Source organism: Apteryx mantelli, chromosome 4 (assembly GCF_036417845.1).
Source record: "Apteryx mantelli isolate bAptMan1 chromosome 4, bAptMan1.hap1, whole genome shotgun sequence".
In the NCBI taxonomy this organism is placed as follows: domain Eukaryota; kingdom Metazoa; phylum Chordata; class Aves; order Apterygiformes; family Apterygidae; genus Apteryx; species Apteryx mantelli.
Window position 1 is genome coordinate 21,196,536 of NC_089981.1, and position 26,560 is coordinate 21,223,095.

The window sequence follows — 26,560 nt, forward strand, 5'->3', positions numbered from 1 at the left end:
AGTCCAGCCTGGACCAGACTAATTGCTTGGTCTCTTCCCTAAGGAGCTTTTAAGGGCAACTCTCCTCCTCACCGAAGCAAGCCTCAGTCCTCATGCTGCAGCTGGGAAAAGAAATCTCATGGCCTTCAAAGAGTGTTGAGGTTCAGCTTTGCCAGACAGCTCAGAAGGGTACATGACTCTGCAGCTGAAGACGCACAGTTCATAACACAGAGAATGAGCAGCATGTACGAATGGTATAAATAGCACAGTAAAAACCATCCAGTCTCTTAGGCAATTAAGACCCTGATTTAGCCATCCATGCAAGAAGGTTTGCCCTGCGCTCTCTCTGGCCCAGACTGTACTTGTGAATTTAAGAGTCTGAGTTAGAGCCTCTGGATTCCAATAAAGTCCAGGTAACACTTAACAGCTTCGATTTCCAAATTGCCACATTTTGATGTCTCAACCACTGAACTTTTGTTTCCAAGTCTTATCCTTGCCTTGCTTCATAAAGCCCTGAACAGGGTAACAGAGTTTTAGCCTCAGAACTACCCTGCCTGGAAAAGGGCAAAGTATAAATGGTTTAGCCCAGTTTTCACAGAGGACACACAACATGCAAGTCCACATTGGACTATCCAGGTCACAGATAGGGACAAAACTTGATATTAAATTGCAGTGCCTCAAATTCAGCATCCCTAATCACCCTACTTGTTCCCTAAGGAAGTGCAACATGCTCCCCAAAGCTGCCTTCCTGCCAACCTTAAATTTATTCTGGTAAAAAGAGCTATTCTGCACCCAAAAGCCCTTGAAAACGTATTGAGCATTTCTACATCTTCTGCACTCCCAAAGATCAGGGGAGCCTGAAAAGGAAAGGATGGTGGGGGACTTGCACCCCTGACCTCAGCCTGCACACTGCTCTGTGGCTTTCTCCCTGGAGGAAATACCAGCAGCATCACACTGGCTTTGCGCAAGCAGGTCTCTCTCCAGCCAGAGGCTCATGCCTTGGTTTTCCCACCTGGCAGCTAGAAACATTTCCGAGTCTGACTTGGCAAGAGAAGCCTTGGCAGGGAAAGGAAGATCACCAGCCCCATCTAGCCCTGCGTGCCAGGGACTGCGCCTGCTTTCCAGCTAGCACCAGCTTGACTAGGATCCCACTCCCATTCCACACCAGTATGCGCAGTGCAGACCCGCTCACACCAGCTCAAATGTCCGGCCCTGTCACGCTGCATCAGCGAGAAACCCCCCGACCTGCCCCCATGCAAGGCACAGCACTGGCAAACCGACACCGAGCAGGTGCGTGCATTTAGATAAACGGGGTGGAGTTCTTTGATGGGACCACAGACTTCCGGATTTTCTCTTTTTCTTATACGAGAAACAGATGGAGACAGCCTATCTGCCTCTAAGACAGGGAGCAAGAGCCAACACAAGGATCCAAAGGCACCAATGGGAAAAAAAATGAAAAGCAACATTTGCGTTTTACTCTTTCTGCCTCATCACTTGCTTTTCCAAGTGAATGTTAGCTGGAGCTGCAACAGATTTGCTGCGGGAGAGGAGACAACCTGTGTGACACACACAACACAGCCCCCCATGACACGGTACACTAGGATCGGCTGCTCAGGAAAGCAGCCCCGCTTTTACAATGGGATAATGTGCGTTTGAGTTATTCAGCCAAGGAAACTTTCATGTTTTTCCCTACTGTTCAGAAGAATTACAAGATGCTGCCACAAGTTTGCCTTAGCGTTTTGCATTGCCGTCAGCCTAACATATTCCGTAGTTTAATCATTGCAAACTCCAACTGGGAAGACACGGAAGACAGGAAGGGAGGATGGGAAATACTCTGTCTGAAAGAGACCTTCTCCTCGAGCTGACAGATCCTTATTGCTGACGGACAGCAAGTTTGCACTTTCAACTCTGAATCCTTCAACTTACAGTAAGCGATCCGAGTTCCTTCACTGACACTGTAGGTATCCCACGAAGACAGTCAGAACACCATTTATCAGTCTGCACATCCATCAGGCTATGCAGAAACAACTGCAGTTTTTGTTAAGTTCACAGACCACAGGCAGAGATTTAGTAAATATCAGGAAAAAATAAATAAATGCAGCACAAAGAGCAAGTTTTACATTTTAAAGAGAGTCCTGCTTATGTTTGCAATACCTTTTCAGCAGAAAAAGACTTATATGTATAATACTTTATAGCCTTCATCAGCCTAACGTACAGCATCCAGTATTTCTATGAATTCATGAATACAAATAGAGTTTTATTATTATAGATTGTTTCTTGCTTTACTAATATCTTTGTAGTCATAGCAACTACCCCCCAAAGGATAAACATCTCCAATTACATTTTGCAAATGCAGACACCACAGCATTTCACAGTTAAAATCTCAGCCCTTCAGGACCAATAAAGCCATCCTAATCAATCTTAACTGACCCAAGAACTAATACATTTGTAAGATCGCATGTTGATCACACTCGAGGTCTAGAAACTGTTATATTAAAACAGCCGTCTGCCCACTATGCACACTATTCCCCAACCAAGTTAAGCCACCAGAAGTCCTTCCCATCACAGCTGACTTGGGTCCCCCTTAACCGCCACAGCTCCAGGGGAGCGCGAAAGCCCAAAGTCCTCTTCCCTCTTCCAAGGCGACCGGCAGCCTTTCCAGGTTAGGAAAGCACCAGTTACTGGGGAAGCTCTAAGGACAGACGTGAGGTCTATCTGGCTTCAGCATCCAAATTAGCACCTTGCCCACAACGAGCTCTTCTCAGAGGGAAGCTATGGCCAAGGAGCCTTCTACTTGTTAAGTGTTAAACTGCTGAAATGAGTACCAGTAACTTAATCTTAATCCCCTTCCCAAAAGCAGTGCTGCTTTCCAAACATGACTGGTGCCCAGCACACGGGTCCTGGTAACCGAAACACTACAAAGTAGCTCTGATCCGTAGAAAAGAGCCACAGCCACTCTCAGCTGACCCGGGATTAAAGACAGACAGTACAGACGTGCTCCCTCCGCACACATTCAGACCCTCAGAAGCTGGTAAGCAAGGAGCAGTTTGGAGGAAAGGGCAGAGCAGGGCCTATTTAATGGAGATTAAATTGTTTACTTATTTTGTTTGAAAGCACTGGCTTAATGTACTATATGCATAATTTCCAAGTCATTTTTTCCCCCCCGCCCTTGGTACTGATACATACTTACAAGCTTAAAATAATGTTAAAGGTTGTTTAGCAAATCATAGTAGTCCCTTTACATTTTACAGAGCGTGTGTGTGAAGTACACAAACACAACACGTTGACTATAAATACAAGAGACAAGCCAACAGCTCCTTTCCAAGCCCAGCACAGGGATAATCAGATGCAGTCATACCTTAATGCAACCCAGATGACACTTCGGATGCTGTATCAAGTAGAAGTTTTTTCCTGCCTCCTCCACTTCAGCACAGTCCCGTACGTCCAGAACAAGAGCTGCAATTATTACTTACAGATCGCTTTTCCTGACTTAACCACTGCCTTTTATAATTACAAGCAACGGGCTTTTTCTTCCCCGTTCCCCTCCCACGTTTCTAGCCAGTCCCATACGGCTCCGTTTGTATTCAGAGACTCCTAGTAACTCCACAGAGCATCTGCCCCACACAGCTACAACCCAGAGAAGGACTAGCTAGAGCTTCCTCTCCATCCAGGCCACGTTGCTCCTCAGAAAGCATCCTCTGGCTTAGTCAGAGGCAACGCGAATGCAGATAAACACTAGCATCCCCATCAGCAGCAAGCTCCTGAAAACTGGAGCAAAACGCGCTCTTTGAGAGCAACCTGCTTCATCTATTGAGCATCCCCAAGGAAATTAAAAGTCAAACCAAACCGCAAAAGAAAGCAAATGAATAACACCTGGGAAAAGGCAGCACTCAGAAGAGTGCAAAGCCTACTTTCACCATCTGCAGCTATAACTCAGCAGGGAGCAGGCACACTGCAAAGCCAGAATAACTTTGAGTCAACAGCGGAATGACTGATGACTGTGCAATGTACACACACATCCAGAGGGCACTGCCTGCCAGGCTTCGGAAGCCTTCCTCCCTTCGTGCTCATTTCCCTGCTCTCAGGCCAAAGAATCTGCGCAAAAAAACTCAAGATATTACTTCAGACAACATGCCCGTGATTGGGACGGTGTTGCAGGAGGAGAGTGAAATCTGTGGCATATAAAACCCTCCTCCCCGTGCCCTCCCAGCCAGCCTCAGTGGCTCCCGGTTAAGCAGGCACAAGGTGCACGCAGTGGCCGAACACAGGTGGAGCCCAGCAAGCTGAAAGGGGAGAGGCAGAACTAGACAAAAATCAAGGAAGGAGAGGGAGCGTGCTTTGGAGATCACAGGCACAGAGCGAGCAACCGGAACGGAAATCATTCAGGGCAACACATGATGCTTTGAGCTGTGATCGCGGAGCCAGCAGACACTGCCCAAAGACTCATACTTACAAGGGTGCACGGACTAGAAATGACCCAGCACGCTGCACAGCCGCAGGGAGCACGCTCTCGCTCGCTGCAAGCAAGGCATCCGCGCAGCCCACGCTCCCGAGGAGCCGCAGGCCAGGCCAGTCGCAGAGAGCAACGCAGCGTGGTTCCTTGCCCTACAGGGATATAAAGTGAGAGGACGCAGTGCAGGATCCTAGGGGCCTCAGTGTAACGACAGAGCAGGGAAAACAAGGCTGGGACACACTTCCACAACCCGTGACGCTACTCTCACATCGAATTGAGAAGACATGAGGCCTGGTCTCAAGTTGCTTGTCAGCTCTCTGCAAAAAAAGCGTTATATTGTCAGCTCTCAAAAAAGTGCTATATTTGGTCTTTAGAAAACAGAATTAAAGCAGGCTTTGCTACAGACAGACAAGCACTTTTTGTGTTGTGAATCAAGGCCAGAACGCAGGAGCCAAGGATCTGGGCTGCAATCCTGGGAAGCATTCAGTTTTCCGAGCTTACCTTTAAGGCGAAGCTGCACACGTGCACAGGTTTGGAAACAGAAGCGGCAGCACCAAGGTAAATCAGGCCGACTTCCAAATCGCGTTGGCGTAAGCAGGGGGAGAAGGAGGGATGGGGACAATGGCAGGAGAATACCATGGACTTATCCCAGCGTATAAAGCTTTGCTCATGATTTCTCTCTACAATGGTGCCTGGCACGTACAAACTATAACAGCCCCAACGCAATGCCAAAGCAGGCTGCCTGGGGACGCGCAAGAACACCACCACTTTGTTACACTGTTAAAAGCAGAAATAGCCGGCCCTCTAGAACATTTGCAAATGATTTCACTACATTATGCAAAAAACCCTGCCTCAGAGCAAGTAAATACAGCTTCAACTGTGAATTCAAAACCGCTGTTAAAATATCCCATCTCTCCTGTTGACTCACCAGCCACACGTCTGAGCACAACCTGTTTCTACCAAGGGTCACATGCTACAAACAGCAAAGGACAAACTGAGCAGAGGTCGCGAAGCAGAGAGCGCGCTGGAGATTACTGGGGAGGAAGAGCAGTACCGGTGACCGGGCAGGAGGTCCCTGGTCTGGACACAGTTCCTCGGATTGTGCTTCCCAAGACACTGTGTGAAGCATCCGACCTCCTCAGAAAATCCAGGCTAAAATGACCTTCCTCAGGTCAGGAAGAACATCATTTATACTGCTTCTATCACACAATTTCTTTAAAGCTTAATACTGCACAGCTGGCTAAGTAATACAGAAGGGTTGGCACATTCCTCCATGTCAGCTGGCACTCCTTACTGCAGCAGGCAGAACATAGTATTAGATGGACCACTGGTTCAGTCTGCTCTGCCTTTTCTGATGTTTCTCCTGTTTAGCCTCTCTTTCCCTATATATGACCACAAAAAAAAGCAAAAACAAAAATCCTGCAAAGCCAAAGAGTCCACACAAACTTCATCAAAAGGAATCTACTAAGGAGAACAGCCAAATAAGTGAAAACATTTTAATTAAGTAGTCTTAAAATTATACATCTTCTCCTGCCCTAAACACAAGCCACCTCCCTCAGCCTGCAGCGTAGTCTCTGCCTATGGCTGAACCTCCCACCAGTCTGCACGACACGCACACCACAGTAAAGCCGATCGCAATGTTTGCGGCAGCGTTTACAAGCTTCGGGGAAGAGCCAAAACATGCCAACAGTTGCAAAGGATGAACTCGGAAGAACCGAGCATCCTTGTTCAGAGCATCCAACACACTCTGGATTCACGCTGACCGTCCTAGGTGGGAGTTATTAAGCCTGAGAGCAAAGGACAAACCAGCATCGTGGAGGGGACCACCTGCGAGAAGGCTGCTCTGGCTGCTGTATTCCCCGGGAGTTTGGGGTAGGAATGATGCTCTTTGAAGGAAGTCTGCAGCTGCTAAAAATCGGTATTTCTTCAGCTGCCACACAGGATTTTCTTGCAGAAAGTAATTTCTTCTGCTTGTGAATGCCAAAAATAACAGAACAAGAATAAACACCTTAAAGTCTCCTTCAAAGAGGCGAAACACCTCACAAGGCGTGCTGAGAAACTGCGTGTTTGCGTTGGGATTTGGTTGACACGCGAAGCTTTCACAACTACAAAGCACTTGAGGCTCCCACAGTGACACAGGCACGTTACACTACACAGGGCCAAGCTCCCTGGGGACAGCAACTGGGAGAAGCATCTGCACAAGACCGATACTACCACGGTCCTGCAAAAGGCCTGGAAAGCCTTTTCGCACACAACAGGTGGATTAATTGCAAACTGAGCAGCTGACCTCAGGCGTGCAGAGGTTAAAGGACTTCACCCTTTAATTTCAGGGGTTTCAGCAAGTTGCTTGACCTTCCTTTCCTATCAAGAGCCCAGAGAGGAAGGAGGTTTTGGTGGTCAGAGCCCATGTCTAACAACTGCCGAGACCTGAGTTCAGGTCCCTTCTCCATTTCCAGCTTCCTGCGGAAGCAATGCAGGGCAACCGACTCACAGTCTTGCACAGATTTAGCTGCAGTGGTTTTTGTGGGCGGTTTTTACTTTAGCTAGTTTTGTTCTGAAGCTGTTTATCAACTTTACCCATCTCCCAGATCACAGGCTGCCTCCATCTTTCTGTGACTCAGTTCCCCACCTGTACTTCCTTCACAGAGCTTGAGCACGACAAGTGCATTTAGGAGAAAAACAAACAACAAAAACAAAAAACCCCACTGACCACTCTCCTAACAGCTGGTAGCGATGGACGGAGAAGAAGGAGCAACAATTCCCATTCTTTACATGCAAACTGATGAGAAAATACCTCATCCTCAGTGCTAAGTTTCTATGCATTTCTTACGCCACTGATGCAGAGAGCTCACTGGCATTGGCAAGGCTTTGTGCCCATCACACTTTGCCTCTGACAAAATAAATGTTAAGGCCTAAAAAACAAAAAAATCATCATCATCCATCATCCTCCCTCACCCCTGCTCACTTCTATGTTCTGCATTTCAGATGGTGAGAAGTACTATTCAGTGGGACACTTTCCCTGTGAAAAATGACCAGGCAGCTGTTTCATTTATGAAAATGTGGCTTGTTTTGGAATATCTGAAACAATCCAGTTTTAATATAAAGAAAAATGAACTGCCAAAGGCTAACTGCATAAAGCTGGGACAGGACAATAAATCTGTCAACACAAATACCTCCGAGGAATAAAAATGTGCACTATGGCTCAGCTGCAACCTTCTCTGGTCTGATCTGCACCAAAAGAAGCCAGCAAATTTTCAGACATGCTCCTGTCTCACGAGAACAGGAGATCACATGTAGGGCATTTTACACTGCATGTTTCAAATTGAACACGACTTCCAGCAAACCCCCCCAAGGGAACCACCCCCACAGGCCCCCGTATGAACTCTGCAGCCACCAAGCAAGCGTCATGGGAGGAGATGAAGTGGGCTGGGAGGCCAGCTCATGATTTGGGTTTCTTAACGTGCCTGCAGAAGCAGATGCTCTGCAACACTGATGCTTTGCGCTTGCTGAGAGATGGCATTGGAAGCCAGAACCGGCTCTCCCAAGGAAAAACACAGTGCACACTCACAGTGGAATAACTTGCTTCTGAGCTGCTGTTAAATTCAAAGCTGCCAAGTCTGGAGTTAACAGAGGCCTCCGCAAGAAGTGATTTCAGCCTGAAGGTACAATTAAGCAAGTGTTACTTTTGGAGCAAATAAAACTGAAATGCATTAAAGTCTGGTCACCTCACCTTACTCCAGCCCAGCAGAATTTTACCACAGTCAGCAATTTCCTGCCAATACAGGTCAGGTTACATTTCACTAAGTTGATATTCTCAAATGCTATCTTTCAGCTCAGATTTCTGAGAAATCATGAAGCTCCTCTACAGGTTCATATAGCCATAATAATCACCTGGGGCATTTAGAAACATAGGATGTGTCTCCATCCACAGAGTTCAGCAAGTTTGCTCAGGAATTTAAGCCTGTGCATGGTTTTGAGCAAGGCCACGCACAGAAGAGATGGCAACCTACAATAAAAAAAAGCATAAGGCAACACTGGGGAGAGCTCAGAAACAGAGAAGAAAAATTCAGGCAGCCTGGAAATGGCCAGAACATGGTCCCAGTGCAAGGACTGAGGAGGAACTTATGTTCAGTGCTAGAAGAATTGGGAGCAAGGACCTTTTGGACCATTTTTGGTCATTTCCCCTCTCTGCAGGGAAGCAGGACCTTTGTGCAAATCCTGAAACAGAGAATTAAATCGGAGATACTTGCCTCCATCTGCAGTTATTCCCCCAAATAAAACAGCCTGGAGACACCGAGATTATAGGGTTCTTTTCTTTTTCAACAACCCTGTTTTTAGGGAAAAAAAAGAAAAAAAAGTAGCAGCTTTATATGGAAGGGCTGCCAGGTGAGATGCAATAAAAAAACATCCCAGCTTATCACAAGCTGGTATTATACTAGAGAGGTTTTCACCATATACATATTGGCACAAATCAAAAGATTCCTCCCAAACTCTCAAAGCTGGGAAGACATTTATAGCAATAACAAATGAAGGTTGCTGGCCACACGCCTCCCTGCTTTGTGATTTATACAGCTCGAGAGATGTGGAAATCACAGGGCAGGGTGGGTGGCGAAGCTTAGCCAAGTCTGCTCTTCCCAAACAAAGGGAGAACCGAACGCAACAGCAGCTCTCCTAACCCTTGCTGGCCTGCCCAGCTATAGGTTCTTCGTAGCCAGGAAGAGTCTTCTCCAAGCCATGCACCAATCTAAACGCAACTTAGAGTCATCAAAACCTGGAGGAAAAACATCCTTTTCCTCTCCCTCACTCTCTTTATTCTAACCCTGACATGTTTTTAAAGTGAACACAGTTCTTGTTGATCTCTGTGGCCGCTGAGGTGGCACCTGAAGAACTGCTTCAGCCTAGCTCAGTACTGGTAAGCTCCTCACACAGGCAGGGAGGACGGTGCTGAGCGCCTGCAGTTAGCTGCTGCTCTGAACCTGAGCTCCTCAATGCTTTCCCGGTAAAAAGGTCCTTGTACTTGTCCTTTATTCGTGGAAGAGGAGCCGCACATGCAGTAATAGGTTCTTGTGACCCTTTCTGAGCCTGATCCGGAAGCTCTATTTATTCATCTTCTGCTACAAGGACACCAAAGCTGTTCCACGGGGTTACCTGCATGCCACGGGCATCTACAGACAGTCAGCAGAGCAGCTGACCATAACGGGTTACTGCAACCACTACGGACACCAGTTTGACTCGTACCATGCGGAAGTGAAAAGCTGCATTTCACCCATAATCCTTCTCTCATGGTGTGTTCAGCATTTTACTAGACAGATGGGGTCCACATGCAGCTTTCCTTCTAGAGCACCCTTTGATGACTCCATGCTGTCTCAGTCCTCAGTTTTTACCCAGCAGCACATCAACAAATATAAAAAGATTCTATATCACCGAAATCTTGTCTGCTTTCCTATCCCAACTGTATCACATGACCAAATAAAAGACGTTACTTCGCCTTACAAGCTTTGCTTCAACACAGCAGAATTTTACAGCTTCAGAGTTTGACTGTTTCCTCCTCACAGGTGAAAAGAGGGTCCATTTTTTAAAAGCTATACGCATTTGAAGGAGTCTGATCTTTGAAAAACAATCACCAAGATGAATAGAGCTCAATGGATTTCATCAACATAGAACAAAGATGCTTTTTTTATACTGTAGGGAAATTGCAACTGCAGAACATGGCTGGAAGAGAAATGTCTCAGATTTGAGACAAAACAACAGTGTTGTTCTCTCCCCCTCCCTGCCTCACTCGCTGCCCAAGTTACTGGAAGTTTTCACTCCTCTTCAACACAGCTAACACAAAGCTACAGGCTCTGAGGAGGGGTGTCCCACAAGGGAGCATGAAAGAGCTGCAGCAGGGCAGGGAGACGTCATCTGCCCTGGCAGTGTCCACAGAAGGGTTTAACAAAGCTATTTTAACAACTCACACTTTAAACGCACTCGTTTTCCTGAGAGGGTGGATGAAACCCAGCAGTCAAGCGACTCGTACTTTCAGCATTCAACGGGAAGATCTTCACTGGAGTGAGCTTTTTTTCAAACAAGCTTCACTGCAAAGCATGGAGAAGTTAAAGGCTTCCTCTGCCCTGGAAAGTGGCACTTCTACCTCCATCAGATTCCCAACAAAATCCAACTGCTTCCTCAGCACTCAATTTCTTGGACATTTGAGCCACTTTGCAGGAGAGCACTTTCATTTCAATTGCATTATCAGGTATATCTGCCCAAGCAGAGAACAGAGCAGAAAAAGTGCCCTGCAGCGAGGATTAAACGTTCACACCACGTTACTTACTGTGACAGGCACCTGAAGAGGAGTCATGGGTGGAATACTATTGCTTACCAAATCCTCCAGCCAAGACAGGCCAAGAGTGAAAGTGCTCTCTTTCCACATATTACTGTCTACAACATCAAACAATCCATAACCACTTAAACTATTTTCCCACCATTTCAGTTGTTGCTTTTCAGAGGTGCTGCACAAAAAGAATCCTTCACTTTTCTCTTGCATTAACCTTCCAGAAGACGAGAGGAAAAAGTGAACCAAAGACCTGAAGACAAATCCCTAACTCCGCCCTGTGCCTCTGGAGCACAAGGGTCAGAAGGGAGCACCATGGCCTTTTTGCAAGCACTCACCTTCAGTCCTTCAGACACTAATGTCTTCAAGTAGCAGTGAAGCAGCCAGACATACTAAGGACAAATTAGTGGTATGTAGTGTTTTAATAAAGTGGCACAAGGAAATAAAACTGTTAGCTTTAAACCAGCATTACGAACTCACTCCAAGCTGCTGTAACAGAGGTCATTTACAGCGTCTGAAATACAGTGATAGAAATGGTCAGGTTAAGATTTCTTATAACATTTGTGCAAAAAATCTTTATTTTTGTCTAATGAGAGGGTTTGTACTTTAGTTTGCAAAAAACTAAATCAAGCTATTTACACCTAATTGTTCTTCTTTGCTCACTCACTCCTCCTCATCTTAACCTTGTTATCAAGGTGACAAGACAGGTAAGAAAATATACACATAAGTGCAATGAAATTGCCTGTGGGCTCTCCACCACCTCTTGCACATCACCTTACAGAAAACACTAAGATAAATTTGAGCATGTATTTTATTTACAGATTTTCTCCTTCATTCATCCTTTATGAAGATGAATCATCAGCATATGAAATCCACTCAGTTATTGCTGTATGTTCACTGGATGAAATTCATTGCATCTTGGATAGTAGCAACTGTAAATGCTTGGATGCACTGTGGTATATACCTAATGAATCTCAATTTCAGACCATATATTTTAAATCCAGAAGGTATCTCCACAGGTGTAATCTGCTTTCCATTTGGTTTTGCAAATAAATGAATTTGTCCCAAGACATACAATAACCTAAGAGCTCATTTAGCACAAGGGTTTGCAGTTTCCAGCCAGTTCCCAGGGGACAACTTGCCCACTCCACAACAGTTTGTGTGACATCTGTTTCTGGTTTCAGAGAGGTCAAAGACCAACTGGAGAACCTACCACAGAGAAAGAACGAACTTGCTAATAGTGCCAAACCCTCCAGCAGCAAGGCAAAGGCAAAGAAAATCAGTATTTTGTTTGTATTTAATTCTATAATTCTCCCTTTCTTCCAGACGTCCCCTACGAGAATGGGTCATCAGCATATGAAATCCTCTTCTGTTACAGCTGTGCAGTCACTGAACAGATTGCATTGCATCTTGCTCAAGTGCAACCGTAAACACGCATGCTTGAGTGCAATGTGGTATATACTTAGCAAACATTATATACTAAATATCTTACATCTGTGGACAAAGTTACAATTTTCAAGGGCAAACTTCCAAAGTAGCAATCAAAAAGCACAAGTCCAGCTTCCAGATGTTACAAGATTTCTAAAGCCTAGAAACTCCTGTTCCCTTTGCAACTGATGGAAGAGCAACAAGTGGGAATCTATAAATACACCGGGGTCAAAAGCTGTCTGCTAAAGAGAAAATAAAATCAGTGCTATGCAACCCAACTTCTACGCTTTCGCTTTTGAAGCCAGCTGGTAGCAAAAGCAGTATGTGTTAAGGCTCCATTCAGGCCACACGCTCCTTTAAAATTCAAGCAGTAAGTGCCCCAGCAGAACATTATCAGTTCTTTCCACAGCAGCATGTCGCCTTGGGTGCCAGTTTTTCAAACACACGAAGCATATGGTTAACTCGAGACATGAGAGTAAGCCTAGCAGAACCAACGCAACCTGTGAACTGCATAAAATGAAGTCGCATAACTGCTGGCAGGTTCAGTACACTTCGTTGTCACATCAATATGCAAGTTACTTAGCTGTGCAAGAATTTTTTGTTCCTTTTGAAAAAGAAAACCCAAACGAACACTGTTTCTATATACACACCCTGGTGAGAAATGCCACCTGAAACAGGAAACATGGACATGAAGGATGCTGTTGCTTTCTCCTTCAGCATCCAGTGATTGAATCTCTGGACCAGATTTGGCACCGGTCTCTATCACTCAGCCCCGGCATCTCACTGAAGCAGCAATGTGCAAAGGTGACGTGCAGCAGCATCGCCTTCCCTTCGCCTTGCAAAGCCTGGGCTCACTGGTGCAAGATAACCCGTGCAGGATCAGGGTACAGCACCAGTAGACACTGCCAACACGCATGAATCACCCGCTGGCCCATAAAGTTGTCTTTGGCTGTGGGTCAGCGCTCCACCCTGTTAACAGCTCGGCAATAATCAGTCATGACAAGCTGCCCTGCTGGCTTTGCTGCCTGAAACGTGCTTACTAGCCAGGTGTGCTCCAGACAAGGTCAGTGATGCACTCCAGCCTTACCAGGTGTCTAGTTTAGCCAAGTCTGCTGTCTCAGAGATGGTCGCTGCAGTCAGAGCGCATAGACACTGCCATATCCACAAGGAAAATACAAATTGTAGGCCATCCACTGAAAAACACTGTAATAAGCTAATGAGAAAGATATAACTGTCAATGCTGATTACTGCCTTGCTTGGTGGCTTCAGGAAGAGTCAACACAGCTTTTGTAGCGAGAAATAGTCTTTCAGACCCAAAGAAGTCTTTGAAGCCATTCGTGGCGAAACCCACGAATGATGTACTGCGCTTGGATTTCTGCAAGTGTTTTTGGTGAGGGACCATTTCAAAGCAAGATACTGCTGGATACAAAGAAAGGCTTTTGCATGGATTGATGATGGGTTAAAAGAATAGGAAACAAAGATCAGAAACAGTCAGTTTTCACAATGACAAGTTGCTACCAGCAAAGCTCCAGAGACTTGTGCTGGAGCCTCTGCTATTACACACACACAAAGATCTCTGAAGAAACGGAAGAGTGAGAGGATATCAGATTTTCAACTAATTCCAAAGGGTCTCATGATATCAAATGCCTGGGGATGAGGTCTCTAGCCACCACTAGTGATCACTGTTGAAGACCAAATACTAGACTAGACAGACCTTTGGTTTTATCGCACGCAGACAGTCTCGTGCTCCTAAGGTCTGTTAGGATGGCACAATAAGCTGACTGACCGTGAAGTCCTACAGGATGTTGACTCAAGGTCCACTGCAACATTTATAATAAAGGCCCAGAAACGATGGTGTGGACATATCAGGTAGCAAAAGTCAAAACCTTTTGCAGAGATGTAGCACCTCAGGGATTCCCTACAAGTATCTCCAAGCACAACTTACTGGTCAACTTCTTCAAGGTCCTAGCAGCAGACTGGTTTCAGCTGGATGCCAAGGCAGGGGAAAGCATAACCCCTTTTTAACACAACAGCATGCAAGAACACACCAAAGCAGTTGCAGCAGGCTGGCTGCTGTGGCGAGTGGTGCTGAGACTGGCTAATAATGGGAACTCGTGGCATGCATGGCAGTGATCACAGGGGCATCTACCTCATCTCCTGCAAGGCCACCAGCTCAGAGGGGAGAGGGGCATCCTTTCCTGCACAGCAGGTAATTTGAATTGTTCCTCTGTGCAGAAGCAACAGAGTAACCCTGCAAGAGGTTTCTTTCCTGTTCGCTTGTTCACAGTTCTTGACTGTCTCAGCTCTGTAGGGATTTTAACTTCACAACAGGTAAACTAACTTTATTTTACATCAAGTGGCTTGGCCAGAGTGATGACTTATAATTAGACATTAGAGAAGCTGTCTGCACATTTTCAAATAGATAAAATACACCATACTGAGACTTGCCCCTGCACCTGCATAGCTGTAAAGAAACTATTTGGGGCTTTAGTTTTAGCAGTAAGTAAAAATTCAGGGACTTAAATCTGCCTTTTCAAAGCACTTCCTCTGTGCACACAGACACTGTGGCTTCCCTCATAAAAGCAGCATTCAAAAAATACATCAACTCCTCCCAAAACACAAGTCACAATCCAAGAATAGAAGCTTCAACAAATGTAGAAGTGAAGGAGAATTCATACGGACTGCGCCAATGGCCACATGGGCTTAAATGCATGGTCACGAAGAGCTGCAAAGTTCAAGGGCATATACTGCACCTCACTATAAAATGAGAAGTAGTCTCCACTCACAGCACTTAAACGTCTTGTTCCTGAAAGACCTCTTCAAAGCAGTACTGCACTGAGACAACGCAGGAGCTGCTGTTCCTGCAAGCAAAGACACTGCCGGGCATGGAAAGCATCTGAGGATACATCAGGCTTAACAGTCCTACATAAGCCTAAACAAGCATTACAAAGAAGCTACATCACGTCTACCTCGAACCAAGGAAGTTACTGAGACCTATCCCACAAAAGCCTCACTATACAAGAGACTGAAAAGATTAAATAGGTTTTGTGCATTTTGTAACACTCTAGATAACAATCGGGATTCATTTGCAAAAAGGATCAATGCCAAAAAATGCTTGGGGAGAGAACATGTTTGCTCATTCCAGAGCTGATCAAGCTTTCACATTCAGACCAGCTGGGCATGCCTACGGTCCCAGCACTTTTCCACATGTTCACAAATGAGGTATTTTCCAAACAACAGCAATTAAAAAAATGAAACCTGAAAATACATTTTTTTAAGGAAAATGCAGAGAAGCACACTGCTCCTTTATTAAGCTTCTTTAGGTTAAGGAGTGACAGAAACCCACACAACGATTCACACAAGTTACTGCAAATTCTTGTTGACAAGGGCGTCTTTCTAGACCAGCTAGGATAGGAACAGTTTTAGAAACAGGAGGAAGTGATAACCTGAAAGAAAACTGGTCTCAGCAGAAAAAGCCCTGGATCAACACAGCTGAGAAAGGAGAAAAAAAATGTTTAGAACAATGTTTATGGTTTACCGTTAAGTTAACAATTGGACCAGCATCCAGAAGACCCTGGGTAGAGACTTAGGGACTACACGGGTATGCTCTTTGCACTGACATTGGGAACTTCAACTTATCGCAGCACATCTCTCACCCATTAGAAACTCCCACTCTTAACCCATTTAGGGAAGCCAATTTCCCAGTAGTCTTTAGGTAGAAACGGGAGAGTTTTACTTCCATGATATTTTTGCATGCTCCGCTTGTTAATTAAACATGGGAAATTAGGTCCAGATGCCACTGCCAATACACCTTCTGTCAGAGAGGGAAGGCGTTTAACTATGCCACCAGGAAAGATATGCTGATGATGTAAACCGTTCTCACCAAGCAGATTTGCTGACACAGACACACCAGCGTAACCTTTGTAACCCAGGTCAGTCCATAACAAGACAGGGCATCAGTCCAGAACACCACGGCGTAGGTGAGACTGAGACCAACCCTCCCTCACCTCACAGTGGGGAAAAGGAGGCATGAGAAAACCAAGTGATTTGACCATAGTTTATAGCAGGAACTGGTCAGAGCTGGAAACTAGAAACTCCTCCTGAAACGCAGCTTTAGTGCCTGAGCTACAAGACAGTCTACTTTTCACATGAAAGCATGCATTTACTAAGAATGTCATTAAATCCACCTGAGAAACACCCACAAAAAATGTGCTGCGGGGTTTATCTTTTCCGAGGAAGAAGGGGAAGGGAGTGTTTGCATAACTAACCATAAATCCCATACACATACAAAGGAAAACTAGTGGTGAAGAGCATCCGGGGGATAACGTAAAAGGAGAAGTCAGGGAACGAAGAGAACAGAGGCAGCAAAAAATGCATGAAGTAGCCTGCTCGCCAATTAACCGTTGATTGATCTCAACCAGACCCCCAATACTTATTTCCCTTCAACCAGTCTGCAGTCAGTAACGCTCCTACCAGGCGCTTTCTTGCCCGTTCGTGAATAAAGGTCCTGTTCATCAATGGGGAAAAATTCCGCCCTCACCCATCTGCACATACCCGGTTCCTGTTGACTTCTACAAGATTTCCCTTTACTATTGGACTGTTCCACAGCAGTTTCGAATCAGCCCAGATGGAGCAAAATAAAAGACAAAAAAATCATTTTGAGGGTGGAAATTCAGCAGGCAAACGCTTGTAACTGTTTTCTTGCTGGCAGGAGGAGTTATTGGGCCTTTAGGGGAAACAAAAGCCAATATAAACTTGGACACAGAAGGGCTACAGCTGAAAGCATAAGGGAAAAAATGTGTAAAATATTATTGTATACAACCAGAAAGCTACTCCTCTGAGACTGTCAAAGCATTTTCACAAAGAGATGGAGGAGAGGAAAGGTTTATCCTGCTTTCTAATACAGAGAAGCCAGACAAAAAAAGATAGAGGAGAAGATCCAGCAAAAAGAACATGCTTAATCCTATTAAAATTAACGAGATTTCAGCCTGGTCTCCACACAAAAGTTGTATTGGTTTAGCTTAAGTGGATTTAAACACAGATTTAGCTAAAGTGGATTCTCCCCAAGCTAAACAAACATAAATCGGTGAAGACCGTAGCCCCTTTCTGCCCAACTTTGCCTGCATACACAGACGTAGTCCCTGATCACAACCAAGCTAAGCAGACAAACGTACCAGGTCCACGGCAGGGGGGGACAGTCTCTCCCATTCGGGGGAGAGGAAGGAAGGAGGAAGAGCAGCGGCAGGGCGCAGCCTCGCCTCGCTTTGCGTAATGCACGGGGACTGCCTTGCGCCAGCACGCACACCCTCGGAAGGCAGTGGCGAGAGGGTTGTCACCAGCAGAAGCAGCGATGGTCATGAAGAGGGCTTGCTGAGTGTCTCAAAGAAGGAAGGGGGCGGGGGAAAGAGGTCCTTTAGCACAGGTAACCTCCCCTTCCCTTTCTGTACAGTTGGGGAATAAAGGAAGTAGCTGTGAGGGCTGGCCAACTACAAAATCGAAGGAAGTCGGATGCAAAAGAAGTTTCAAGTCAGCAATAAGCAGCAGCAAGCCAGGGTAGGTAACGCAGCCCTCCTTAGCCACATCTACTAAGAGCAGAGCACAGCTCAGCTGTCCTTTACAGGACACAGGCTCAGCTCAGACTCCGCAAAGGTTGGAGCTGGAATAAGGCACAGAGATAAACCGGGCCCACCACTACAACCAGCACTGGCTGCCTGGGTCTAACTTCCTTTCCAAATGAAGGATCAGATCCAAACCCCAGCTGGTTCCTCAGGCAGAGGTGACGAGACGTGCCACTGGTCTGCAAGGTCCTGCCACAAGTATCAGGCATGGTCCAGCAGGCTGCAAACCGCCCGTTCCTCTAGCACGGGAGAGGCAGGCTCATCTCCATCTTCTCTCTGACAGTGACACTGAGTGGCAAAGACCTCGAATCCAACAGCATAAAAACTGCATTTTCTGTCACTGCTCCTCAAACTCTTTGGTCCTGCATCTCATTTTTTTTCTGCTGCAAATTACCCAAAAAGCTACAGCCAATTCCTTAGGCCAGACAGGAGAGAGCCCTTCAGAGTCAGCTATCGCAACAGCGTAGAACAATTCCCACGCTTCATTAAACAATCTTCTCAGCTGCTTGTCTGGCTCCGATAGTACAGAGGTAGGCAATCTAGAGAGGGAGAAGTTAAACGTGGACTTTGCCAAAAAGATGAAGTGGAAGTGTCCCAACCTGACTTGCTTGGCACTTCAGTATGAGAACCAAGCTGAGAATCCGTATTTCTGGCTCTCTGCCCTGTTCCTCCCTTCATACCACATTGTCCTACCAGAACAGCGAATGAAGAAGAAAATGCCTAATGTGTTTTTCAAGCACTCAACGAGTCTTCATTTGAACTGGGAGGAACGGACACGATGGAAAAGCCAGTCTCACATAATGCCTTTTATTCCACGCATAGCCCATTATGCAAAGCGCATTCAGAGACCAGCTCTCCCACCATGGCAACGCCGTCACTGCCAAGGTGGTAGCAGCTATGGCACAGCAGCACATTTCGATCCCATTCCACCAGATGACATTGCACAGCATCAGCTCAGTGCCAGCGCAGCAACACCCCCGGTTCCGAGCACTGAAAGGCATGATCTGATCTTTGAGGCACAGCCAGCAACGGCAAAGAAAAAACAAAGCCAGCAAAGGTGACAGAAGACTGCCAGAATTTTTGGCAGCTACGCTGATTTGCATCCCAAAATGACTGGAAGAAGTCTCATCTCAGTGATAACTGCAATGGCAACAAAGCAATGCCATCAGCTAAGCGCAAAGTTTCTAAGAATAAGCCTAAAGAACTGAAGCAACAAAGAAGCCAGGCAGCACCACAGCAAGCAGTTAAGTGCTAGCTCCTCTCCACATACCAGTGAGGTGAAAACATAGTTTCACTGAACAAGAAAACCCACTTTTGCAGTTCTTGTCACCTGCTTAGGCTGATAGGGCCTGGATTAACTGTTCACAGGAACATGCCATAATGGGAGGAAGCAAAAAAAAGAAGGGTGTATTTCGAAGTAGATCATTGTTCTGACCCAGCCCACCACGCCACCAAACAACAGCATTGAAGAGATCGCAAGCAGAGATGCAGAAACTTCTCAGGTCACAGCAAATTCACTGGGGAACCGTATTCTGACTGGCTAAAGGCCACAGAGAAAGCTGGTGACACAGCCAAAACCAGAGCTCATAAATTCATGACTCTCCGCAAGAAAAAGCCACCCTGGGACCCTTACTTTGATGCAGACGGTCCTTAGGAGAGGAGGCCTCTGCATCACACCAGATGAAGATGCAGCACCTCATCCAGGAAAGGGCAACTTATCACAGGCGCTCTGGGGTCTAGCGACCTTCTTGGATTGTCAGCAGTCAAAAGCTACAGGAACCGGGACTGATGTTTCCAAAGCACACAGCTAGCTTCTGCTTGCATTCATTTTCAGCCTTGCTACTGTCCCTGCAGAGCCAGCAACATCCTTATACCCTAGCAGTCAAATTTGCCAGCTTTACAAGCTCCACCAGTTCCTGAGAGTCCGATTCACAGAAAGGGAACAGTAACCTCAGCCCACGGGAGCAAAATTAACAGAAGGAACGAATGCACTTTAAGTGCTTGCAAACTCCATACACTCCAAAGAAAAAGGGCTAAAGGAACATCACAGTTTACTTTAGAGGTTTAGTTGGCTTCTCAGCCAACAAGGTCAACAGTGCCCTGGGGGTTATTCTAGATCCAACCTGCTGGGTATTATTGACAGGGTGGGTATGACAAAGGGTTACACCTGCAGAATGGACTGGGAGCTGGCAAGGGAAGCAAACACACTAAGCTAGAGTACACAGATGACATCCGGCAACAGCACATGCAGTGGGGATCCTGCCTTCCCGGTTCTTCAGCCGCTGCCCCTTCCCAGGCCCAGGAGAAAGCAGACCTGCTCCTCAGCCACAGCACGCTGGCGGGAAGATGGTAACTGCCAAGTTCAGCCTGCAGTCAGAGTATTGCAGCTTTTTCCTGACTACCCATACTGCTGTGAGCCACTTTTCTCCTATAGAATTACCTCCCATTGACCCCATTTTTATGGTTTAGAGTCACAGATTTTTAAGGGTAGGAAGAAAAAAAAAAAAAAGCCACGTAGATCATCCAGCTTGTGCAGCACAAGCCATGGAGTTTCATCCAGCAATTACTCAGTGTGTGGAGGGGTGGGGGCATCTCACCTACCACATAAATGAACTCTGTGCCATCTGCGTGTTAATAGGGATGAACATCTCTTTCAGAAAGACATCTGATCTTGATTTAAACACTTCAAAGGGCAGACACTCAGCTGGTGCAGATTGTCACTGCTCTGCAAGGGAGCTGTAACAATCTACAGCTGCTGAGGATTTGCACGCAAGCGCTGGCGAATTGACCACTTTTTCCTCCAGCTTTCCCAGCGCGTAATTGCTCTGGCTATTAGAAGTTTGTATCAAACGTAAAGTAACAATTAAAGGGGAAGGATAAATCTAAAACAGACGTGAACAGGCTCACGTGTGGGGTCCGGCTATGGGAGCAGGCCTCCAATTTAGTAACACGTCAGAGCAGGAGTCGAGCGTGGCAGCTTACCACGCCCATGCAGGCAACGTAGAAGTACCGTAGGGAGATTAGGGCCGAGAGAAAATACACGTGCAAGACATCCATCCACCCGTGTGACTGCTCTGAACAGTAAGCGCAGCACCGCTCCAAGCCCAGCTCATGCACGCCAGCCAGGATGAAGCAGCAGATGAATACACCTGCTCCTCTGGTTTGCGAGTGCACAGTGGAGTAACGGGTTCATTCCTCTCATGTCCAGCTCTCCCATGATATGTCACTGTAAATATGGTGGCATAAGTCCTCACTGGATCCACTTTACAGAGCTTTCAATATATAAAACTGTTTCGAGCGTGGATGACGCTATACGGAACGTGCTCAGTTGAACGCTATGGTTTTACCTGGTGTCAGAGTGAGTGGGGATGTCAGCAAAATTGTATGCTTAAAGCTATATAGAGAAAAGTTTTATCTGTACCATTGTAAAATAAAAAGAAGCAAGAAAAACTACTTAACAAACCACGTCTTCCCAGTTTCTTCAGGCAGTCTTGGACATTTCTAGCAAACATTGCTTAAAACACAAGCATCTCCATTCCTAAATGTCCCTGCAACAGTTTCCCTTGAAAATTTAGTCAGTCCCATACTCCTGAAAAAGTCAGTTACTACATTTAAAAGGGCACATGCCCTATAATCCAGGTTATGCAGCCAGGGATTATAAATGCATTATCAGGCCTTCAGCATGGATGTTTTTCATCACTGAAGCTTGAAATTTCATCCGCAAATTACTTCCAACACCTTTGAAAAGTCTGTGCCAGGAGACTTAATTTAGAAGGCAAAGGCTGCAGGTTGCACGGAAGTTCCAATTAGAATTTCAATAGCAAATAACCAGATGCAAAGTCTGTTTTCTGGCAGATGGTTTTATAAGTTCAGCAGGGAATTTACATCTAAAATAAAAAATGAAGATGTCTACACCAACGCATTAAGAGGCATGCAGCCTGAAATTGTCCCCAGAAAAACACAAAAGGGGTGCATGCATGCCTTGGTGTGTATACACATATCTATTTTTTAAACTAGAGCCAAGCAGCAGACACGCACAGCAAATGCATTAATCTACTATGGACATGAAATTTAATAAAAATGGACAGATCACTTCTAAAGCAGCCATTGCCATGTAATGGACCGCATTAACATATAGAGTAGTGCATGATTACTGTGGATAAAGTATGACTGGAACAGAAATACATGCCTTTGTGAGAGATGCACACTAGGTGATCAACATGCATCTTATAGCCTAGTTTTCAAAGCTACTGAACAGCCACAAAACCCTCTGGAGTCGGAGGGGCACCAAATACTCAATGTCCCCGAGTTTACCTCTCTCGGCAAGGCAGCAACCTAGATCAAGGTGGGGAGTTAGTATTTCTATAGGGAGGAGGGGTGGGTTTCTCCAGCAAGCAGTCGGTTAACTCACCTTATCAGGAAGCAGCAGCGCTCTTGCATGGCCAAGCCTGGCAGGCATTCATTCAGCTAACACGCGGGACATCAAGGCAGCTCACTTGAAGGGCTCCTGAGACAGGGTTTTTCTTTGCCAATCCTAGGAGAGAAAGTTTGGGAGAGAGCAGAGGCAGATGTCAAAGGACACGGCGCTCCCCACGAGGTGCTGTACGGGAGAGCTTGCTCAGAGAACTGTATTTACTGGAATCCAGCAGCGTGTCCACGTTAGCGTGCCCAGGGTACAACCAAACCTACTGAAAACCTTTACTTTGGGTCCGATAAGATGGAAAACATCTGTACGGTATCATGCAAAGGGGGATGCCATTTACAAAGGTAACCTCAGTATTACACTCTCTACAGTATTTGTTTAGATACAGGAGTTTTTTTACATACATGCAGAGTCTCTTGTAAGAGCGATCTGCTACAGACACCATAGTTCGGAGGCGCTCTGTAAGGAAGGAAAAGGAGAAAGACTCCCCGTACCACTGACGGGTACCTCGAAGAGCAGCAGCCAGGGCCGGCAGCAAAGCCGGGCGAGCGCAGGCTCCCGAGGCGGCACTACCGGCGCCGAGCTCCTCCGCCTAAGGAAGGGATCACCTTCCCGCGCCCCTCAAGGCCTCCAGCCTGGCGCGCACTCAACTTCCCAGCAACCCGCCCTGCCGCTGGGCCTTACAGACGGGGCCGAAGCGGCCACGCCGCCGCCGCCGCTGAGCTCCCCGGCGGGGCCCGGCGGCTCCCCGAGGACAAAACCACCCGCCCGCGCGCGTCGCACTGCGCCGCGGGCCGCGGCAAGGCGCCGCCACCTCGACGCCGGCCGGGGGGCACCGGCAGCGCCGCTCGCCGCGGGGAAACCCGCCGCGTCCCGCCGAGACCGGGGCCGCTCCGCCTCCGCCGCCCGCTCAGAACTTCCCCGGGCCCGCGGGCTCGCCCCGCCCCGCCGCGCCGCCCGCGCTCCCGCCGCGGGGGAGCCCCGCCGAGCGCGGCCCCGGGACAGGCGCTTACCCCGGCGGCGGCGGCGGCGGCGGCCGCACGCCCGGTGCCGGCGCGGCCCGCGGGGAGGAGAGCGGCCGCGCAGCGCCCCGCCACATGCCACGGCCGCGCCCCGCCCCCGGCCCCGCCCCCCGCCGCCCCCGGTTGGCCCGCCCGCCTCCCGCCCCGCCCCCCCACGCCCTCCCGCCCCGCCCCGCGCTCCGAGCCCCGCCCACGCCCGCCGCGCCGGGGGGCGGGGCGTCCCCGCGCGCAGAGCGGCGCCCGGCGCCCCGGAAATACCGACGCGGCGGGGCGAAGGGGGAGCGCGGCCGGCGGAAGTGGCGCGCGCCGAGGGGGCGGGGCTTGGGCCCGGCAGGGCGGGGCGGGGCGGAGCGACCACCCCATGCGCCGGGGGGCCGTTGGGGCACGTCACCAACGGCCGCGGCGGCCTCGCTAACGGTTGTCCCGGTTAAGCACCAGTGACCAAGTATGCCGCTCTAACCTGGACCTAACTCTTCTCACGTAATCCTTAAACTGGGCCAGTCTCCGGTTCGGTAGGCACGATCCGTGGCAGCAGCGTTGCTTAAATGGAGAGCGCTGCTGAATTCAGTGTGGAAACACAGAGCATCAATCAGCTCCTTGTTGGCTATTTCGCTGTTTTTAGTGAATTTGCTTTATGCTGCCCCTGCTTCTGCTGGAAGTTTGCACACCACCTATCTCCAGCTGCTTTGGTGTATAATGAGGGAAAGCGCTAGCACCAGCAGAGCTTTGAACCTTTCATGCACTGCTGTGTATATATGTGTATATACAGATACATATATAATTGTGTATATACACACACACACATAGATATATATGTATATGTGTGTGTGTCATCTGAGCAGGGGGCTGACTCCATGAAATGCCAGAATGTGTGGGACTTATGGACTTTAAGACCCAGGACTTTAAGCGCTCGAGGCCCGTTTTAGATCAAGCACGTTGCCCCCTGAATTCAGCTCCCATGGGTTATTTGCAGGTGGCCCAGGGCCGAATCTTCGAGGGGTGGCGAACACCTCTGCGCACAGGCACAGTCCATATTGTGAGATGCTTTATATAGCGACGGTGACATCGAACAGGTGAAGAAGAAGCCCTTGCTATCTCAAATCACATAAGGATTTCAGCTGCTACTGCTAGTCTGTCTATAGATGAAAGTGATGGTGAAATCATTCACACATTCCTATGTAATTTTAGAACACAGAAATTTGCTTTTAGAAATGAGCAGTGAGGCAGAGGCGGAGCTGATACCCTGCAATGACAGTTAATAAAAAGCAGACAAAATGGAGAGCTGGCCAGCACTATATATTAAGATCTCAATTTAAAGTGTGTCTGTCTGTATATATCATATCAATATATCATTCCATCATTCATGTAAGATAGTGACATCTACTGGAATATTCCCCCCCTCCTTCCCAGAGAAGGGGGAAGGAAGGGAGAAGCTCCACAGTTCAAGAGAATTAGAAGAGACAGTTGAAAGGGGCGGAAGGATTGTGTGCAGTAGGACAGATTATCTGATGGGACCAAGCACGAGAACAGAGCAAATAACGTAAGCAAGCAGGAGGGCAGATGGTCCTAGGGGTTGGGGTAGTGGGGAATGAGCACATTCTTGGGGAAAAAAGTCTCTGGAAAAAAAATGAAAATGTGTATGGAAAAGCCCAGGTGTGAAATTGAAGTCCGGGGAAAATAGAGGTCCTGAGGAAGAGCCGTGATCAGCAAACAAAGAGAACGTAATGGCACGAAAGCGCCCTTGCTCACCTCTCTCCCTGTGATGCAAGGGAAATGTCTGCCGTTCATGCTATTCCCCTTTGAGTAGCCCAGAGGACATTACTTTGAAATGCCTTTAAAGATCCTTGCAACTCTACATGCCTCCTGTGAAAAGCTGGGGTGCTAGGACATGCTGGCAATAGCAGGTTTTCGTAGAATATAAATGAGGGCTAAGCCACTGTTGATCTTTCAGTTGGTTTGTATTTATTCCAAATTGTCAAGAGAGCAGAGATTATGGGATGTGATGAAATGCCATCAAAAGGGATTGGGCTGGAGGTGCAGTAAAGGAGATTTTAGGATATTGGTTTAAACAGAAATGGCTCCAATAAAGTTAAGCTATGTTCCAGACATTAACCCATTCAGGGATTTTGCACTGCCTGAGCTAGAGACCAAAAGGCAAGTCTGTGTTTAAGAAACACCACACCTCTGTTTTAAAAACTGATGGTGATTGGGAGACAGCATATTTGCTCTTCTGGAATATTCAAAGAAACCTAGCCCGTGGATGCAATGCAAGGAATAGTCACATACCTCTTGTTACATCTAAGAAAAGATGTAACTAGGTCTCTTAAAACACGTGGAAGGTTGAACCTCCCTGCCCTGTGTTGTAATGGCCTTTTTACTTAAGTGGCAAGACAGGCCCGCACCCCGATGGGGGAGAGCTGGGGAGAAAGCTGCTCTCCTGTCTCCCTAGAAAAGAGAGAATCCAACCCCCAACTCCGTGTGCAATAGTTACAAGTTACTACAACTTGCTATGGGCCAGATTCACCTCTGAAATAACTCCAGTCAAATTAAACCAAGAGCCTGTATAGCCCACTATCTTTTTTTCATAATCTTCTTTTCACAGAGGACAGGCCTCTGCCAACTCTCAGGCTGCAATTAGGAAAGAGTCTGGATAGAACTGTTGACAATATGTTTGCGGAGTACTAAATACCATTGAATATGTTCTGTAAATATTGACACTTGGAGGAAGAGATTTGTTCTTTGCATAGTTTGCATGCTGGCATCTGCTGGGCTGAATAAATTACTAATAAAAAAATCATATTATGAAAAGAAAAAGACCATGCTGGTTCTTTGGGGCTATTTCATTAAAGACAATGAGGTGATAAGGAAGTACATTGCTTGGGAATTAAACTGTATGCAGAATTTTAGTACTGGAATATGCACCATTGCTCTGTGGAACCGAGGCAGCACACACTGCAGGAGTACAGATTTTCCTAGCAAGGAGCCCTGGGCTGAGACAAAGAGCATTTTAGTTGGGGAAAGAGTCTTACCTGCAGCCAACTGTACGATGGCTCACTTTGGCACGACAGTCTCGAAGGGACACAGTTCATTTCTTGTGTTGCATCTTGCACAGCCCTAAATCCAGTCCCCCCACATTGTGACTGTTGCCAGCTCTTCCAGTTTTGAGTATTTTCTGAACCTTCTAGCTTCCTGAACCAAGATACTGCAAGAGAATCTTGACTATCATTTTAAAATGCCCTTAAAATGCCTTGGTGTGAGGAAAGGTCTGAAAATGCAAAGCAAGTGCCCCTAAAAGTAGAAACACCAGAAAGCAAATCAGCT

At 47.1% G+C, this 26,560-nt stretch overlaps 1 protein-coding gene across 3 annotated transcripts in view; it reads right to left on the bottom strand.

The window, feature by feature from the left end:
• C4H11orf24 (chromosome 4 C11orf24 homolog) overlaps nt 1-23,246 on the bottom strand; it is a 32,801-nt gene extending 9,555 nt beyond the window's left edge. The window contains exons 1-2 of one of the 3 annotated variants that reach the window (XM_067295937.1): nt 23,231-23,246; nt 22,206-22,328 (exon numbers count right to left, since the gene is read on the bottom strand). In XM_067295937.1, the coding sequence (XP_067152038.1) occupies nt 22,206-22,253 (48 nt within the window). In that variant the 5' untranslated portion in view covers nt 22,254-22,328; nt 23,231-23,246. Of the gene's footprint in view, nt 1-72; nt 185-1,905; nt 1,994-22,205; nt 22,329-22,621; nt 22,907-23,230 lie in introns of those variants that run through there. The other 2 variants (XM_067295936.1, XM_013953013.2) reach the window with 2 other exon arrangements.
• Between the last annotated feature and the right edge of the window lie 3,314 nt (nt 23,247-26,560).